General features: G+C 36.0%; 1 protein-coding gene across 1 annotated transcript; it reads right to left on the bottom strand.

The window, feature by feature from the left end:
• Positions 1–741: 741 nt before the first annotated feature.
• On the bottom strand, positions 742–19268 carry smarcc2 (SWI/SNF related, matrix associated, actin dependent regulator of chromatin, subfamily c, member 2). Its single transcript, XM_067460045.1, has 26 exons — positions 19141–19268; positions 17738–17857; positions 17551–17636; positions 16854–16935; positions 16637–16729; positions 14200–14269; positions 13884–13953; positions 13570–13645; positions 13136–13380; positions 10871–10995; positions 10739–10795; positions 10387–10424; positions 9559–9689; positions 9338–9409; positions 8566–8679; positions 8296–8449; positions 7986–8102; positions 7822–7884; positions 7081–7339; positions 6768–6929; positions 6624–6691; positions 6098–6218; positions 5762–5925; positions 5537–5671; positions 4412–4718; positions 742–2949 (listed from the first exon to the last, which is right to left on the bottom strand). Exons 1-26 carry the CDS (start codon positions 19249–19251, stop codon positions 2885–2887), a joined length of 3105 nt encoding a protein of 1034 aa, XP_067316146.1. The 5' UTR covers positions 19252–19268; the 3' UTR covers positions 742–2884.
• Between the last annotated feature and the right edge of the window lie 1506 nt (positions 19269–20774).

Genomic DNA, 20774 nt, shown 5'->3' with positions numbered 1-20774 from the left:
TTCCAGTCTTTACTGGTACCTGTAAATTACGGGTAACATATCATGCATGGACCTTTAAAGGGAAGTTGTAACATTACTGTAATGTGCTCTGCCTGAATGAAGATTACCAATTACCGGTATTTTCACATGCTAAAGCCATGGACAGTAACAAATAAATAAGGCTAAAATCCATCACGTTCTATTTGATCATCAGCCCGTCATCAGAAGTATTATCAAATTGAACAGACAGTGAAACTTAAGCGCTTCTCCTCATGTGAAGAAAGACAACGGTGTGTTCATTGTTAAAGTTTGAATAATTCTAATTTTAGCAGTAGAAAACACTGATGTTAAATATAGATCAGTGGTATGGTATAATAACCCATCAGTTATGACATCTGCTGTAAAATGCTCGAGTGGATTCTGAGCTGTTAGTATTCAAACGCTGAAAAAAAATCTAAATGATATTGTTCCCCTGTGTTATAGTTATAGTTGTGGCATGGACTTCTCTTTTCTCATAGAATTTAAACAATTAAACTGAACAGTTCAGCTATGAACTGTTACCAGATTCCTTTTTTTTTTTTTAAAGGAATGCATTACTTTTACTTCTTCAAATAAGTAATGCAAGTTACTTTTCTGCCATTTTTTTTTCAAAACTAGCACATTCAGGATAGACTTGAGAGTTTCTTTTTGCACAGCTTTAATAACTTAAATTTGTTCAACTATCTTTCTAATCAATAAGATGTTTTTATATACTGAGTACACTTCACACAGCTCTTATCACTGATGATGCCTTTTATTGTGCACAACCGTTCAGTATGAAACCAAAATTAATCCATTCTTAGTCAGGTGCTAGACGGCTCCAGCTACATCTCCTCATAGGACAAAACAGACATTGCCAAACATTCACACACATCTCAATGGTTACCAATGGGTACCTTTCACCATTAAAAAAAAGTATAAACAAAAAAAAAAACGTTAAAAAAAACCTGACAGCTACTTATACCACTAAAAATGTAAAAGACAAAGACCAAAGAGCTGAGCAAATTGATCAAATGAGATATTCAACACTGGTTGAGACGTGCAAAACTGTGAGGTCGATGTGAATCTGTTCTGTTAGTAATACTGCATGTTGGACTACTGCACACGTGTGCATTCACATACATGTGTGAGGATGTAAACTGCAGGTATGATCGCAGCGGGAGTGTGTATGTTTGTTTGTAATATTTTGATTTGGCAGACTTGATGTCCACATTGTAGTCTGGAAACATGGCAAAATGTAGAATAAAAAAAAACATACATACAAAAAGATGTGTGGCAAATAATAGAGTGCATGCACGCGCACACACACACACGCACACAAACACACAGTCCAGATTCATCGTATAAAACAACCGACAGTTTCACATGAACATGTCAATAATACGACAACATCCACAATCATAAAGAGAAGGAAACATTACAGACATGTATAATATGATAACCTCATTCATAATAGTGTAAAGAAACATATAAAAATACAAAAATAGGACGGTTACAATATGAAGATATGAGATACACAGACCACAGCTGCAAACGTAACTTTAAAATCCCTTGTCTCTACTTATCAGGTAGTTGCCACTAATTTGTAACAAAACAAAACGGTTTTCCTTCATGTCGTAAATACTTTCTGTGGGTTTGGCCTGATAGTAAAACACCCATACACACACACACACACACACACACATATATAACACATTCTGAACCGAAATATTGGTTCTGGCATGAACACTGGATATTTAAATGTGTGATTTGATCTCCCTAAAATGATTAATTAAACTCCATTTGTATTTTTAAAAAATACAACACACAACTAATGTGATTCCCTGCTGCATTTCCCATTATTTCTTCATTGTCGATTTATCATACACTCCCAAAGTATTCTCATAAGCATGGCAATGAGATGTAAATGAAACAGGGCTACTTTCACCTGTTAGAAAGGTAGAGTAACTTATGATATTTTGTGGCAGATGACGTGCACACATACCCCAAAAAAATAACATGCAAACATCAATTATTGATGACATGACTTCCAGGTTTACAGTACGTTGTCAGAGATGCTTCATACAAAGTAAACAGATTTAATACTAATTTGTCGTCTCTTTTTTTCTCATGCTAAAAAAAAAATTGTACATTAAAAAAAAACAGGCCAAACCACTGAAGCTTTCACATTGTCCCAAAAGTAAAACCGACATTCACACACACACATACAAAGTAACGATTACAAAGTCAAGTTTCTCTTCGGACTTACTCCAAATCGAGTGCTTCTATTAAACAAATACAAAGTGATAAAAAGAACACTGATGAAAGAAAACATCAAGTCAGGACTAATTTTGACTTTATGCTTCATCCCTCCAAAAAGTACGATTCGGGAAACATTCTGAAAGTGCAATTTGTTCTTGGTTTTCTTTTGTTTTTTGTTTCCATGTGAGTACCTAATGTACATTGAGATGCTTCTGGAGTGCAGAATCCTGTAGTTCGACTCACAGTTAAGTGATGTTACTCAAAATGGAGGACAGACAAGGAAATAATTAGCCTTGTGTCTGGTCCTTGGATGCAGGCTGTCAGGGTCAGGAGTGCTTTTGTTGGGTGTTAAAACAGGGGTCTGGGTTTAAGACCTTTCCAAAAGTCCAAACAAAGGTCTTTTTTCTGGGGGGTTTTGTCAGTCTTTTTCAAGGTTATCTGTGTTTAGCTTTAGCTATTTATTTTGAATCATGTCATGTTCAAGATGCTGGCAAAAATTCATTTATATCATTTTCTCCCAAAAATGATGAAAGTGACAAAAAAGAAGATATCGCTCCCTTTATCTCTATATCTTTTGCTTTCTATCTCATCTCCTTCATATTCTTCTCTTGAATCACCCTCTCTTTTACTGTGGTGGAGGCACAGGGGCGTTTGGATAGAGAGAATCCCCTGGTAATGGAGTACTGGAATCTGGAGGAAAACAGAAAAACAAAATAATCTATTAGATTATATAACAATTATATTAGTATAAATATAATTATAAACAGCTGCAAGCTGCAATTATCATGGGCTAAGCACAACGAGTTATGCAAGCATTGCTGGGACCTTCATTATTTTATGCAAACTGCCTGAAAAATGATTAATACAATGACTAGTAATATGATTGCATTGCTTATAGTGTTTATTATAGACCAATAGTGGCACTGTAATCAAATTATAATGGTGTGGTATGTGTGAGGTGACAATTACACATACAAAGTTTGGTGTCAAAATGCAACAAAAAAAATTGTTGCAGAGTTACAGCCTCGGAATTACCTTGGCACCATGCCATCAAATTTGTTGATGCGTCATGCAAGAAAAGTTTGGTGAGGGACAAAAAAAGGCTTGTAATAATTTTTCACCAGCATTGTTTGAAGGACAGTCTAGGAAGAGTTTGACAAGTTTGACCGAATATGACATAATTAGTATCTCAGTATCACTCATGGAATCTATAAAGACTCGTTTCATTAAAATAGTAATTAAAAACTTTTTGAGTACCCCCGGGGATGGCGCAGATGACATATACTGAGTTTCATAAAAATATACGCTAATGCGCTTGCAAAATATAGCATTTTATGTCAAAATTAAAAATGGCCGATATGGGAAAAGTAGGTATCATTCGACTCATATGCTGCATGATTTTGATGATACGGTTTTTTATGCTTTTTGACCAAATCATTCATATGTTATATGCAAAAAAAAATCATATCTCCTGAACTCATGCTTGTGATGACGTACCAAGTTTGATCAAAATACTCTCTAAACCATTGTGGAGATATATATCCATTTTGATGTTCTCTTTGCTTAATTAGTTCATGTTATTTAAGAATGATTTAGTTTATCAAGAAGCTTTTGATACATTTTTGTCAGCGTGGTTTGAATACGAAGTGAGCCAATTATGATGAAAATCAGACCGTCTAGGACAAGTTTGAAAAAGTCTAAATGCCTAAAAGTATCACCGTTTTCATGAAATATTAAGCAGCACAACTGTTATCAGCATCGATAAAAATAACAAATGTTTTATGAAGAGCAAATCATCATATTAGAGTGATTTCTGAAGGATCATGTGACACTGAAGGCTGGAGTAATGATGCTGAAAATTCAGCATTGCCATCACAGGAATAATATGAATTGTAAAATATATTTAATAGAAAACAGTTATTTTAAATCGTAATATATTACACAATATTACTGTTTTTATTGTATTTTTGTTCAAATAAATGCAACCCTGGAGAGCATTATGCTTTTTTTTAAAAATCTTATCAACCCCTGACATTTGAACGGTGGTGTATGTACACCCTTACTGGACAGGTACTGTATGTATATATATATATATATAAACAATATATCAACTTCATAGCGTGTGTACATGTGTAGGTTTCTATATCATTACCGTGCGCTGCTCCAGCCTGTGCGTTGGTCGGGGGAGAACTGTGAGAGGCAGGTGGAGGAGCTTCATTGTGGGCATTAGAGGCGGTCACGGGGGCAGGGCTTGGTGTTGGGGGCGGGACAGAGACATTAGTGACAGGTTGGTGGGGTACAGATGGAGTACTGCCAGACTGATTGCCAGGCTGGTTGCTATGCTGCTGGTGTTGGATCTGCTGGAAGTGTTGCTGCCGGGCTCTCATTTCTGCATACTTCAACTGCTCCATATGAAATGACTGACGATCAGCAAGAAGCTGCTGCCTCTGATACTCCAACTAGAAACATAATATACATATATGCATATTCATTTCTAATTCAAGGAACAGTTTTCCTAAAAATATGAAGAATTTCCGTGAATAAAGACCAGTACTGGGGAAAGTTACTTTTAAAAGTAATGCATTACAGTATTGCGTTACTCCCTAAAAGTGTTGTGTAAGTTACTTTTTATGGAAAGTTACTTTTTCTCATCTGGGCTGGGCTTGCTTGCTTGCTTGTTTTTTAAATAATTAAAAAACAAAAAAAACAAAAAAACTTTCAGCTGTGCATACGATGCAAGAGAAGCAGATTTTTTTTGTAAGATCAGTCTAAACATTTCAGAATTTTTTGCTCCACAATGCAGACAAATATTTTTTTCTTATTTTTGGCAGCAAAATCATCATTAAACAAAGACACACATTTCATAAAAAAATGTATATAACTTTTTTTTCAGATAATTTTTTTTTCTGTTTATTTCATTCTAAAAGGAGTCTGCAAATATTATAATGAATTGTAACTTTGGTTACAATTATTTATGAAAATATATAATGTACATTATGAATACATGTATAATGCATTATACATAAAGACTTTAAGTAAAATGACAGGGTCACCTAACAGAATTTTTTTTAATAAATGTAATTAACAATTATTAAGTTATAATAGCTACTAAAATGTTCTAATACTTGTTTTAAGAATGTTTTGTAAAAATGACTGAGTTGTTCTTTTAGGCAAAACATCTACAAAACTTTTGCTATAATTTAATAAACTTGACAAACCACTGAAAATAAATATGCTTCATTATTAAACCAAAACTACACTACCCATGTAGCCTTACCGCCTCTCTTTCTCGGTCCATGATGGTCTCCAACTCTTCAAAGTGTCTGAGTTTGATCTCCAGTTTCTTCATCTGGGTCTCCACCAGCAGAGCCACCAGAGACTTGATCTTCCTCTCCTCCACTGCAGCCAAGTGCTGAAAGGAAAGAAATCAAAGAAAACAGCCTTCAGTGTTTCATTTGGAGGAAATCAGTTTGTTTTCTCACTATGTCAACTCTTTACGCACCTTAGCTTTCACGGCAGCAGCAGCAAGCGCCGAAGCAGCAGCAGTGGCCAGGTTTCCCTCTCCAACTTCTCTCTCCACCTTTGCTTTCTTCTCTCCTTCACTTTCTCCATCCCTCTGACCCTCTTCTGGTCCCTCCTTCCGTTCTTTCTCCTTCTCGCCATCGGCTGCAGGGATCCAAAAGAGTTTAGGTAAGCAACTTCACCTCTGTCTCTAATAATGCATAAGTGTATCTGTATCACACTGCAGATCTGCATATTTTAATTTGTCTTCTTTTAAGTCCTTTTTTTTTCTACGGGACTTTTATCTTACACATATATTTTATTGCTATAAACATACCCATTTCTGAGTCTGTTTTCTCTGTCTCTCTCTCAGTCTCCACTTCACTCACTCTCTCTTCCTCTTTCTTGCCGTTCTCTCCTTGTTTTTCTTCCTCCTCACTGGGTCCCTCTTTGCTCTCCTAAAATGAATATTGTTAATATTAAGAAAATATCAAGACAATATACATTTTAATCCAGATATATTCTTTGTTTTTGTTTTTAAACACACAGTACTATTTAAGTTTGGGGTCAGAGAAATTAATACTTTTATCAACAAGGATGCAGTAAGTTGATCAAAAGTGACACGATATTTACAATTTTACAAAGGATTTATCTTTCAAATAAATGCTGTGTCCACACAAAAAATTAAGCAGCATAGCTGTTTTCAACATTAATGATAATAACAAAAAATATTTCTTGACCAGCAAATCAGCATATTATGAGTAATGATGCTGAAAATTCATATAAGTATTGCTTTTAATCCCAAATTTTCAATGCAGTCTTAGATGTTTGGAGTCCACTGTACATATTTTGTCTGTACACACCTTATTATCCCTCTTATCTTGACTGGACTGACCATCGTTGCTTTTATTCTCCTCATTTCCATCCTCAGCTAAAAAATAAACATACACAGTTTATTTCTCTCTCCATTTACTTTAAAATAAGTGAAAATGTGTTTGTTCATTTACCAGGTTTGTCAGAATCTTCAAGACCGGTTCCTGCGATGCCGCTGCCCTCCAGGCCATAGAGAGGGTCTTGCCTTCCACTTGATCTGGCCGCTTCCTCCACTCGACGCACATGGGCCTCCACCAACGCAGCTGGTACCTCCTCCTTCATTCGAGAAAACTCCTCTGAGAAAGAGAATACAAAATGCAAGACTTGCTTGAATTCAGTTTCTATTCACGTTTGTTGTATGCAGTTACAGTCATTTTGAGGGTAAATATATAATGGTTTTCATATTTGTTCCCTTTGTTCAATCACTTTAATAGTGTAACTCCTCACCAAGAGCAGACTTAGCTGCAGCTGAAGCCACTCGAGGGTCAACCACAGAGGCCAGGAACGCCACAGTGCTCATGACAGGGTTTCCTGCTTGACTAAATGGAATCGGCTGATAGGCCAGCGGGCCCAGGGAGGAAGAGCTATCCTCCAGGTAGGGGTCTTCAATCGGTAGACGCAGGAAGTGGAGAATGCACTCATCCTGTGTACGACTGCCCACGTGCTCCGATACTTTATTCCAGTCATCTTTATACATCTCTAGACCCTAAGAACAAGCAGGAATCATGAGTGTGTAAAAGAGCGGAAGTCAAGTCAACACTGCACAAATTTAGGGTCCGTGAGATTTGCATTACATGCATTAAAATTGACGGTAAAGACAGAAAAAATCTATTTCAAATTATTTTAATTGAAACCTTTTCTATTTATCAAATAATCATGGTTTACACAAAAATATTTAGCAGCACAACTTCTTTCAGCATTGATAATAATAATAAATGTTTCTTGAGCTCCAAATGAGCATATTAGAATGATTTCTGAAGGATCTTGTGACACTGAAGACTGGAGTAATGATGTTGACAATTCAGATTAGCCATCAAAGGGAAAAAATGACATGTTAAAATATATTAACACAGAAAACACTTATCTGAAATTTTAATAATATTTCACAATATTTCTGTATTTACTGTATTTTTGAACAATTAAATGGAGGTTAAGTGTCCTCAGGTTTTTTAAGTGTATATAAAGTACCTCCAGCAGTAGCAATGTCTCCTGGTCCGTCCATTCCCTAGTGGCACTGGCAGCATTTTTATTCTGTGCAACGACAAAAGAAAGTCCTTAATCTTTTTACGCAGTGATCACAACCTCACACATTCTCTCTGCACGATGTGTGATATTTAATGGGCGGCTCTTACTTTAACTGGGCCGCTCTTCTTACTGTACACATCTGTCCTCAACCCAAAGTTCTGTAAGTCGGCAGGTTTGTCCTTCACTTTATCAGGGAATGACAGCATCTGTTGAGAAGATGAAGTCTAGAGAGAATGAAGAGAAGAAAAGAGCTTAGATAACCAATCAAGTGAATATAGACAACCATTTACATGGAAAGTGTTTTTAAGGGCTGACACAGAAAAGAAAGAAAACAAAAATAAGTCTAAGAAATAATCAAAATTCCAACTTGTGTGTGGATGACACCTCTAGCAAGAATACATGTATGTTTAATTTTACCTGGGATGCTTTAGGCTGTAGTGGTACCAGACTTGATGGAGTATCTGCCAGTACGTGAAAGTGTGAGGTGGGTGGAGGCCCCATGGGAGTGGGTCGACTCTCTGAATCCACCTGATAGTTAATCAAGCCCCACTGTTCCAGAAACGCATGGACTCTGTTTACACACGCACACACTCACAGTCAAAATTCATCAAGCCTTGCATATATAATATAAACCATGCCTATAAAATATAAACAAAGGAATTTTAGAGGTGTAATTTTTTCCCAGACCTCATAATGGCACAAACATCTCCAGCCAGGTTTCTACGGCAAGCTGTGGAGGTCAAATACTCCTGTGGGTTCAGTCTGTAGGTGTCTATCATGAAGTTACGGTACGCCAGATAACTGTAACACAGCAAAGTGTGAAGATGAAAGGTGGTGGACAGAGATAATTAAAATGCTCCTATTATACTTTTTATATACCTTTCATGTAGTATGTAATATAGCTATTTGTGAATGTAAAAGCTCTGATACGTTTTAAAGATCAAAGTGCACAACAAAAAAAGTTATTGTCTCCTAAAAGAAAGAATCTAATCATTTCTGTGTCCGGTACAAACTGCATATCCTTGTCTATGGGGCTGGGACTTGGTGAACGAATGACTCAAACCCGGACTCGAAAAAATAACTAATCAATTTCCTGTACAGAACATATGGGATGTTTCACATGTGCGGTCAACACAAAATGAACGAATAGCTTTCTGAGAAAACCTGTCGTTCTCGAGTCATATTAAAGATTCTTTCAAAATGAACAAATTGTTTATGAACGACACATCACTATTATCGAGCCATTTCAGATACTGTGAGAAAAGAAGTGCAATGTATATTATAAGAAAATGAAAGTATTTTTTGAGCTTGGATGAATGTAAACCTGTTGTAGGAGACCTCCAGAAACAAAATTAGGAATGTTTAAAATACCATAATAGGGGCACTTTAAGGAAGGTCAAAAGATAGAATTATGTTCAACTCAATTTTTGTGTATATGTTCACCAACAGATGTTCTTACATTTCAGGAGTCTTTGACTTGTTCTTCCCATTGAAAAACTCAGGCAGTGCTCTGCGCTCTATAGCATGGACACTAAAAGAGACAGAAACAGACACAGTTACATTCTGACTTTGTTGTGACACTTGAATTTTATATAATGAGAAAACAGAATTGCCAATTGCTTCCTATCTAAACGAGCAATTCTTGATAAGAATATTCAAAGTTGTGTGTAGTCGCGGTACCTGTTATAATCAAACCAAGCAGCATAGCTAGGGATAATGATATGATGGGTCTGTTCAGTGACATTATCCTCATGAAGATCCGATCCCTTCACTGGTTCTCCTTTCACACTCGGGGAACCTTCTTCTTCCTCCTAGAAACACACAAACATGAAGCTAACCATGAATGCTGCTAAATGATACCATATTGATAATCTAGTCTAATTTAAATCTGGAAATTAGCAAAATGTTAAGATTTTGATTAGTTTAAATGAATTCAAATGAAAGGTTACCAATTAATTGTGTTTTACAAACTTATAGAGTTAATATAACTTGAAATGCTAAGAAATTGATAATTTTCAATTTAATGTCTTCCCCTCAAATTGCTGATATTTTATATAATTTATATTAAAAAATCTATTATAATTAACACCTGTATTATTTATTTATCTATTATTTAAGAATTACATACAAAATATTTCCATTAAATGAAAAAACTGTGTGTATATATATATATATATATATATATATATATATATATATATATATATATATGTATATATATATATATATATATATATATATATATATATATATATATATATATATATGTATATATATATATATATATATATATATATATATATATATATATATATATATATATATATATATATATATATATATATATATATATATATATATATATATATATATATATATATATATATATATATATATATATATATATATATATATATATATATACACACACACACACACACAGGTATGTGAAACTGAACTTGTGAGGATAAAAACTGTGAAATGTGGTTCATATAATTGCTGCTATACCTTTCCTACAGTCTCCATTGATTCATCCTCTTGCTCATCTAGGTGTGATAGCAGAAGAACATTTTTTTTAAATTAATTTTACACATACACTTTTACTTGATGGTACAAAAAAATCAATTAGCACAGAAAGCTGAAGTGTGTTTTTCTTGTGTCATTAAAATGCTTGCTCCTATCCCAGCTCAATGTGCGAAGACAGCTTTAAAGAGACATTCATAGGTTGACATCCCTGTTTGTTGATTATATTTTTGCAATTCGACTTGGTGCCATTAATGGCACAGAAAAGACACACTTCACTTTTTGGTTAGACTGAGTGGCAGGTTTGTAAGAGACAGCAACTACTGTAGAGACATACCCAGGTCAGTCATAGTGCCTCCTTTCACTGGAGTAGAATCTGAGTCCTTCTTAGTCACTACACACACACAAATATCCAGATTATACACAACATAGACTAAATTGTTAGGTAAAAAGTTGTGTGTCAATTTACCTGTTTTAGGTAGTGTAGCTTCCTCCACTGCAGGCACAGGTGAGGGTTCATCTAATTCTTTAGTCAGGTCTTCCTGTTCTTCCTCTCGCTGTCCTCTTTTGGACTTAGTGTAGGGTGTAGTGGGCCTGAGAAAGACAAAGAGAGTCATCTTTACATTTCCAAATCATCCAATGATTTCAAGAAATAATAAGCCATATCTTAATTACATTATTTTGGTGTATTCTGTGCACCCCCCCCCCCCCCCAATAAATAAATAAATAATAAATAGCACAAAAAAACCTTTATTTAAAATAAATAAACACATAGAAATCATGGAGGGGTCTAAAATTGTCATCGTAGGTGCATGTCAGCTTTGAAAGACATAATCTAAATTAAAAAAATCCAGAAATCACAATGTATGATTTTTAAACTATTTATTTGTATGATATGGCTGCAAATAAGTATTTAAACACCTGAGATAATCAATGTTAATATTTGGTACAGTAGCCTTTGTTTGCAATTACAGAGGTCAAATGTTTCCTGTAGTTTTTGACCAGATTTGCACACTGCAGGAGGGATTTTGGCCCACTCCTCCACACAGATCTTCTCTAGATCAGTCAGGTTTCTGACCTGTCGCTGAGAAACAAAGAGTTTGAGCTTCCTCTAAAGATTCTGGAGACTGGTCTGGAGGTCTGGAGGTCTGGAGACTGGCTAGGCCACGGCAGAACCTTGATTTGCTTCTTACAGAGCCTCTCCTTGGTTATCCTGGCTGTGTGCTTCGGGTCATTGTCATGCTGTAAGACCCAGCCTCGACCCATCTTCAATACTATAACTGAGGGAAGGAGGTTGTTCCACAAAATCTCACAATACATGGCCCTGGTCATCCTCTCCTTAATACAGGGCAGTCGCCCTGTCCCGTGTGCAGAAAAACACCCCCAAAGCATGATGCTACATGCTTCAAAGTAGGGATGGTGTTCTTGGGATGGTACTCATCATTCTTCTTCCTCCAAATACATTTAGTGGAATTATGACCAAAAAGTTCTATTTTGGTCTTATCTGACCACATGACTTTCTCCCATGACTCCTCTGGATCATCCAAATGGTCATTGGCAAACTTAAGACGGGCCTGGACATCTGCTGGTTTAAGCAGGGGAACCTTCCATGCCATGCATGATTTCAAACCATGACGTCTTAGTGTATTACCAACAGTAACCCTGCAAATGGTGGTCCCAGCTCTTTTCAGGTCATTGACCAGCTCCTCACATGTAGTTCTGGGCTGATTTCTAACATTTCTTCGGATCATTGAGACCCCATTAGGTGAATCTTGCATGGAGCCCCAGTCCGACGGTAGATTGAAAATCATGTTTAGCTTCTTCCATTTTCTAATGATTGCTCCAACAGTGGACCTTTTTTCATCAAGCTGCTTGGCAATTTCCCCGTAGCCCTTTCCAGCTTTGTGGAGGTGTACAATTTTGTCTCTAGTGTCTTTGGACAGCTCTTTGGTCTTTTATCAGGGATTATTACTGATTGTATGGGATGGACAGGTGTCTTTATGCAGCTAACAACCTCAAACAAGTGCATCTAATTTAGAATAATAAATGGAGTGAAGGTGGACATTTTAAAGCAGACTAACAGGTCTTTGAGGGTCAGAATTCTAGCTGATAGACAGGTGTTTAAATACTTATTTGCAGCTGTATCATACAAATAAATAGTTAAAAAATCATATATTGTGATTTCTTGATTTTATTTGTTAGATTGTGTCTCTCCCAGTGGACATGCACCTATGATGACAATTTCAGACCCCTCCATGATTTCTAAGTGGGAGAACTTGCAAAATAGCAGGGTGTTCAAATACTTATTTTCCTCACAGTGTATATATATATATATATATATATATATATATATATATATATATATATATATATATATATATATATATATATATATATATATATATATATATATATATATATATATATTCTATGTTACCTATTCAAATGGAATGTAAATCAAATTTTAATATCAATAATACTGTATATTAAATCCTTTTAAGGCTGTAAGCACATATTTAAGATTAGGGGAATCCATTGAAATCCTCATTTGCTAGCCAGTAATCTGAATATTGGGGGTGTCACTTCCTCCTATGGCAGATACGGCCCTGGTACTTTGGGCTTGTAATGTGAAATTTATTATAATAAAAAATAACAAAAACATTTTATAAATTCTCTGAAACAAATATCACCATTTCATGCGAATCAATAGTGTAAGATTCAGTGAAAAAAATACCCTTTCTTGGTGTTTTTCTTCTTGCTCTCTTGTGGTGGAGGGGTGGGAGATGGAGAAGGGGAGCGTTTCCTCTTTTTGGCACCGCTGGGTTTTTTATCCCTCCTTTCATCTGGAGGGCTCACTTCATCTGTGAGAGTCTTCGCTGAAATCCTCTTCCTCCTTGGTCCTCCCTCTCCCACCTCATAGTCTTCTTCATTCATCCACTCGTTAAACTGATCCAGGTCCAGAATCCACTTGGCATGAACCTACCGACACAAACAAATGAACTTGTAGTCAGGTTATAAAAGGCTTGATTTCTTAGATAACCATCAGCTAATCAATGGTTTTATAAAAACATGAAAGACAGAGAGAGCATGTGCAAGACAAAAGAGACAAAGAAAAAGAGAGGTAAAGGATCGGAGACAGATGGAGAGAGGTAAGGGGGGGTTTCTAACCTTTCTGGGTTTCTCAGCAGTGGGCGGATCCTCCACAGCAGCCTCTACCTCACTGGCTGAGATCCATGTGTCATAACTGCATCATGAACACAGCACATTAATCCTACATTCAGCTATACACCTGAATTCTGTGTGTGTGTGTGTGTGTGTGTGTGTGTGTGTGTGTGTGTGTGTGTGTGTGTGTGTGTGTGTGTGTGTGTGTGTGTGTGTGTGTGTGTGTGTGTGTGTGTGTTTGTGTGTGTGTGTGTGTGTGTGTGTGTGTGTGTGTGTGTGTGTGTGTGTGTGTGTGTGTGTGTGTGTGTGTGTGTGTGTACCTATCAGGCCAGTAGCCCCAGTGTAGCAGCATCTGTTTGTCTCTCTTCATTACAGGACGGACCCACTCTTCTGAAAAACAAACACACATACCAATCATGATATTACTACAGAAAACCATTCTTCTTTTTAAATGAATTAAAATTAAATGGAGGGGTACAATAGGGCTAAAACCCTTGAAAAACAAGACTTTTTAATTTATTTTAGAAGAAAATATAAAGAACATGTTACCCTAAAGGGGTGTTTAGCCTGTTATACCCTACACATTTATGTGAATAATATATTTTTACACTATAAACAACAAAAAGCAGAACATACCGTCCTCCAGACTGGCAGGAATAGGCACCACTACATGAGAGCTAGAAAGCTTATCTTCAGTCACAGACCCCTAAAAACACACACACACAAACAATGTCTAATAAGATGGAGTCATTTTTTGATCCTGACTGACTTCAAAGAAATATGGTATTCAAATATGACCGATGTATAAAATATTTAATATAATATATAAAATAATAAATATTTTACAATTATTTCAATTTAAAAAAATTTATTAAATTAAATTTATGCGAATATAAACTTCAGCGACATAAAGCTAAATAAAGCTGTGTCAGTAGGTTAGTTTAATACCTTAACTTTAAAGGGTATACATTTCAGGGTATACAGTGCATCTGGAATTTATTCACAGCTCTTCACTTTTTCCACATTTTGTTATGTTACAGCCTTATTCCAAAATGACAATGTGAAAGGGGTTTGTTTGAAATCTTAGCAATTGATCAAAAATAAAGAAAACAGAAAAATTACATGTACATAAGTATTCACAGCCTTTGCCATGACACTTAAAATTGAGTTAGATGTTCCTGTTTCCACTGATCATCCTTGAGATGATTCTAGAACTTGATTGGAGTCCACCTGTTCAGTTGATTGGACATGATTTGGAAAGGCACACACCTGTTTATATTAGGTCTCACAGTTAAAAGTGCAGATCAGGTCAGAGCACAAACCAAGCCAAGAAGTCCAAAGAATTGTCTTTAGACCTCCAAAGCAAGATTGTATACACGCACAGATCTGGGGAAAGGTACCGAAAAATTTCTGCAGCATTGAAGTTCCCAATGAGCACAGTGGTCTCCATCATCTGTAAATGGAAGAAGTTTGGAACCACCAGGACCCTTCCTAGAGATGGCCGCCTTGCCAAAATGAGAGATCAGGGAAGAAGGGCCTTAGTCAAGGAGGTGACCAAGAACCTGATGGTCACGCTGACAGAGCTCCAGCGTTTCTCTGTGGAGAGAGGAGAACCTTCCAGAACAACATCCATCTCTGCAGCACCCCACCAATCAGGACTGTATGGTAGAGTGGCCAGACGGAAGCCAAAAGGCACATGAAGAACTCTTAGACCATGATAAACTAAATTCTATGGTCTGATGAAACAAAGATTGAACTCTTTGGCCTGAATGGCAGGAGGAAACCAGGCACCGCTCGCCATTTGGCCAATACCATTCCTACAGTGAAGTATGGTGGTGGCAGCATCGTGTTGTAGGGATGTTTATCAGTGGCAGGAACTGGGAGACTAGATGAATGCAGCAATGTACAGAGACATAATTAATGAAAACCTGCTCCAGAGGGCTCTGGAACTCAGACTGGGGTGAAGGTTCATCTACCAACAGGACAACGACCCTAAGCACACAGCCGGGATTGAGGAGATTCCCCCTTCCATGTAAAGCGCTTTGAGTGCCTAGAAAAGCGCTATATAAATGTAACAAATTATAAGATAACAAAGGAGTGGCTACGGGACAACTCTGTAAATGCTCTTGAGTGGCCCAGCAAGAGCCCAGACTTGAACCCAATTGAACATCTCTTTAGAGATCTGAAAATGGCTGTGTACCGATGCTCCCCATCCAACCTGATGGAGCTTGAGAGGTCCTCAAAGAAGAATGGGAGAAACTGTCCAAAAATAGGTGTGCCAAGCTTGTAGCATCATACTCAAAAATACTTGAGGCTGTAATTGGTGCCAACGGCGCTTCAACAAAGTATTGAACAAAGGCTGTGAATACTCATGTACATGATTTTTTTTATTTTTTATTTTTTAAATTTGAAAAGACTTCTGTCACGTTGTCATCATGGGGTATTGTTTGTAGAATTGAGGGAAAAAATATGAATTGAATCCATTTTGAAATAAGGCTGTAACATAAAATGTGGAAAAAGTGAAGTGCTGTGAAAACTTTTCGGTTGCACTATATATATTTATACCATGGCATGCTCTGTCAGAATACTCGATTCTGATTGGCTGGAAGGTGTGCAATACAACTATTTAATGTACAAGTAGTTCCAAGTAAATTTAATCACGCTCTAGATTAATGCCCTGCTCTCATTGAAGTGCACACACACGCATCACTTGCACAAAGAGATCGGAGATTGTGTTGTGCACACATAAAAACTCCTTGTCAATGGTGGCTTCCAATTTCAATTAATACATTTATTTCACTTCTGAATCTGTACAATTTATTACTCAGCAAGGAAGTTGTAATGTCACTGTTGAAGTAATTCAACTTCTATGCTAGTAGAGAGATGCTGCAGAGACGCAGGTAATCGCATCTCTCTCTCTCTCTGATGTAATATCAATATGTATCTTATTTATCTACATATTGGATATTATAAAAAGCAATAAAAAAATCTGAAATTAATAAATAAAATACTAAAATGAAAATAAAATACTAAAATAAAAATACATTATCCAGCCATAACTTCTTGGAAATACCTGGTGTCGTTTGATGATATCCTTCAGTTTTCCTAGTAGCTTGGGCTCTATCTCTGAACTCAGATAAATTACAGGTCGGGACAAACAGTTATTCTACAAAGGGAAAACAAATAATTATTCAATATTTAATCTTGAAAACGCACACACTAAGAAATCCAACTATTTGATGACTGTAAGTAAAATCTGACATCTCTGTGTGAAATTGTTTGATACACACCTGTACCAAAGACTTTTCTATAGTCATGAACATTTCTACATTGCGGTCCATTCTCGAAGGGTTCTGGAAGTCAAATCTCCTCCTGATGGATACAAAAGTGAACAGCTAATGAGTATTACTTAGGTTTTTGATCCGTAATCATTGAAGTGGCACTTTATGCATCACTGGTAAGTACTTTAACACCACATGATTATTACACTAATAGAAAGTTCAAATGCAGCAACATAAAAATGTCAAGCTGAATCTATTCAGAAGCATAAGGACCAATTCACACCACAAGGGACTCGGGAGGCGAATCACAACACTCTTGGTGAGTGTGTCATAAGGTTAAATGTCAGAAAATTATACAACAACTGATTAAGCCACTCATATTAGTGGCAAAGATACATTCACATGATGAATATATTTTACATGACATCCTATATAAATATCCTAATGTTGCTAAGGATTGTGTGTCATGAAGTAATTTTTTACAATTTTAAAACATTTTATTGGTTTTCCTACTATAATAATAGTACTGACATTTCTAAATTAGCTAGAGGTAATATATATTATATATATATATATATATATATATATATATATATATATATATATATATATATATATATATATATATATATATATACCAAAAAATATTTTTCCTTCTCATTATTAATTTACATGATTATAGTATCAATTAAGAGAGGACCATTACCATCCTTGATCACTCTTGAATTTGTAGGCGGCAGCCAAAATTTGACACAGAGCTCCTCCAGATTTGAAATCCAAAAAACACTTCATCTACGGGTGAGAAGAGAGCCTCATCAGAACTGTACATGGTGCACTGATTACTTTAATGCATTTAATGAAATAATATTATGAAAGAAGGCTTGAGTGAGTACCGGTAGTTTAGTGAGGGGAGGGTTGCTGACATGTCGGCCAAACACTTCCTCCTGAAACTGAAGCAGTTGAACCACCAGACTCGACAAAGATTTATTGGTGGGGGGCTCTGCTTGAATATACTAGAAAGAACCACATTAAGTTTTAGGAACTAGACACCATAATAAAAGGAACATATAAATGAATTAATCCCAGAGCAATACATCAACCAGGCAGATTAATCAGTCAATATTTGGCATTACGATTTATCAGAACTATATTGTGACCATTGCAATCATTATATTGTATGATGTAGGCTATACAGCGGGGTTCAAATTCAAGCTGTTAATTCAAACCTTTACTCAAATTTAATGCTGATAATATAATACAGGAAATAAAATAAATTACAAAAATTACACAACAAAACATTTTCTGAAGATTTTACCAAGTCATTGATCTAAAACAGATGGACATGCTTGGTCTGTCAGATTTCCTCCACACATAACTGTAATCTATAATCTACATTCATCACAATCAGCATCCTTTGACTATTTAAAAGTTATCAGTACTTTTAAATGACATGTAAAGGATGCTAAACATCAATGCATCCTCAAACGCTGTCATGACAGTGCACATATTTTATAAGTTTCATATTTGTATTTAGAAATTCCATTTATATATCGAATAAAATTGTTTCTAGATTGTAACCTTAATTTCATACAAATGATTTATGCAATGTTAATTCCTGTGTGAATGCATTAAAATTAGGATTGCTTTAAACAAGATTATATGAGACGTTTTATATGTAGCCTAGCCTACGGAATTTCTTTCTTAATCCCATATATGAATGAAACTGAGGTGTTTTATTAGCGGGAAATTAGATTGCATTGCACACACAATAGTCTAATTCCACACATTGTTGGATCGTATCAAGTCATTTCCACGTGTTAATTGTAGAGAGAAAAAATATTCTTCACATTCGAGGGTGAATTTCTCATCGTCTGCATCACATTGCCGCTTTTTATTTGCACAGCGCGCGAGGTTTGGCTGCACATCTGGATTCACGCAGTTGCGCTGCCAATACCGCAGCCCCGTTGCACGAGCTGGCCTTTCCTTAAATAAAAGAGAAAGGCCATTCATAAAAACCTATTAGATAACGTCTAATGTCTATCCAGAGATGTAGAAACGACATCAGATATTGGAGATGAAGCCGATTATTCTGTGCGTCTTAAGACTTTTCTCAAGACGCGCATGCAGCATCTTCTATTGTCTGAGACGCGTCAGACTGGATTTTAAACAGCTGGAATTCTCTCCATCTCCTTTCCTGCCCTCCCCTCTCCTTTCTGCCTAGCCGCATCGACTCTGTCCTTTCCTGCACAAATAACTCAATGACTGGTCGTGCTGGAAACAAATAAACGAATGGTACCTTTTTATAATTCTTGCCCAGCCAAACCCGGACATTGTCGAACTGCGAGACGGTATCAGACGCTTCGAAATATTTTACATTCGGGCCGCCGTCTTTCTTCCGTACCGCCATCTTTGTCTGCTCGAAAGTTTTGCCACCCACCGCCCCCTGGCGTTCATTTGTTTTATTTTTTGCTAGAAAAGTCGAAAGTAATAGTCGATGGCTATGAAACGACCCCCATTCTGGCTCAAATTCTATGCTTGCCTTTCTCTTGGAGCGTTGAGAATACTTGAGCCAAAATGGCGGACAAAGGGGGGCCAGTGACTTAGTTCACGGCATCCCAACCCCCTCCCCATATCATGAAATCACATCTCCATATTGAGCTTTGCACAATGTTTTAGTCCTCAGTGTCAATAGTAACCTTGATAGTCCTCTAGCACTAGTTTAAAGTAGCCTCAAAATTCTCTCAAGCAATGAAAATGTAAAGGCAAATCACTGGATTTTTGAATGCTCAGTAGGGCACTCGCCAGCAAATGTTAAATAATTTTGAATGGTAATTGATAATTAGCAGGAACTAAATGTGTCTTTCAACATCCCGTAAATGCTATAACTCACGATATTGTTGAACTAGATGCACTTGACCATCTCGAACTTTTCAAGTTCAAGTCCAGTCTTCATAGCAAACAGCAATACCTAAAAGTATCCAATAGGTGTCGCTGTTGTCTATAGTTGCTCGGTAAAGTGGACTTGTCTTGTGGCCAAGTATTTTTTTCAAACTGTATATGAAGGTTGTGAAATAATTGTCTAATATTATATATATATATATATATATATATATATATATATATATATATATATATATATATATATATATATATATATATATATATATATATATATATATATATATATATATATATGAAATATATGAAATATAAGAAATAAGATGTAGTTAAATTAGACAGCTGTTCTATGACAGAAGTTTAAACGACCGACAGAAATAATCAGTGCGCAAAAATTGTAGCCTATCAATTAAAGCCTAGCTTTGGGAAGGGAAGAGAAACAGGTTAATAAAAGTAAACTGTGGGAAGAAGAAAGAGAGAGGGAATGGCGATGAGAGATTAAAAGCAGGTGTTGCATACTGTGCCCAGGATGAGACTAACATTATTATGTACGAATTAACAAAGAAATAGGTTCTTGCTAATTACAGTCGTAATAATGTGTATTTCACCAGTATCATCATGAGCACTGGGACTTTTCACTGTGTTTATCACTTTGCTTGTCCGTGTTAATGCAATTTGCATCATTAAGCCAGTAGGTGGCGACAAGTGACTGTCTTTATGAGCAATTGCAGCATTAATTGAACTGATTAGTCCAAAAACATTGATTAATAATTAGGAAAGAAACAAGTTGCTTAAACTAACCTTTGATGCTCATAACACATTGTTCATATGCCTCCAGACATTAGAAGGATTGCATTGGCGTTTGATTGAACGTAAATGCAAAATAATTATTGAAACATTTTTCATTTAAAGCCATTCCTGATTGGCATATTAAATTATTTTTGTCGACATTAAGCATAAACTTTCTGCATTTTGTAGTGTGGTTCAGTCATTGCAACATTTAACTGATTCTTATGTTTAAGAATCTGTATC

The sequence above is a fragment of the Pseudorasbora parva genome, chromosome 12 (genome assembly GCF_024679245.1).
Source record: "Pseudorasbora parva isolate DD20220531a chromosome 12, ASM2467924v1, whole genome shotgun sequence".
Taxonomy (NCBI): Eukaryota; Metazoa; Chordata; class Actinopteri; order Cypriniformes; family Gobionidae; genus Pseudorasbora; species Pseudorasbora parva.
This window is presented reverse-complemented; position numbering and strand designations above follow the sequence as displayed.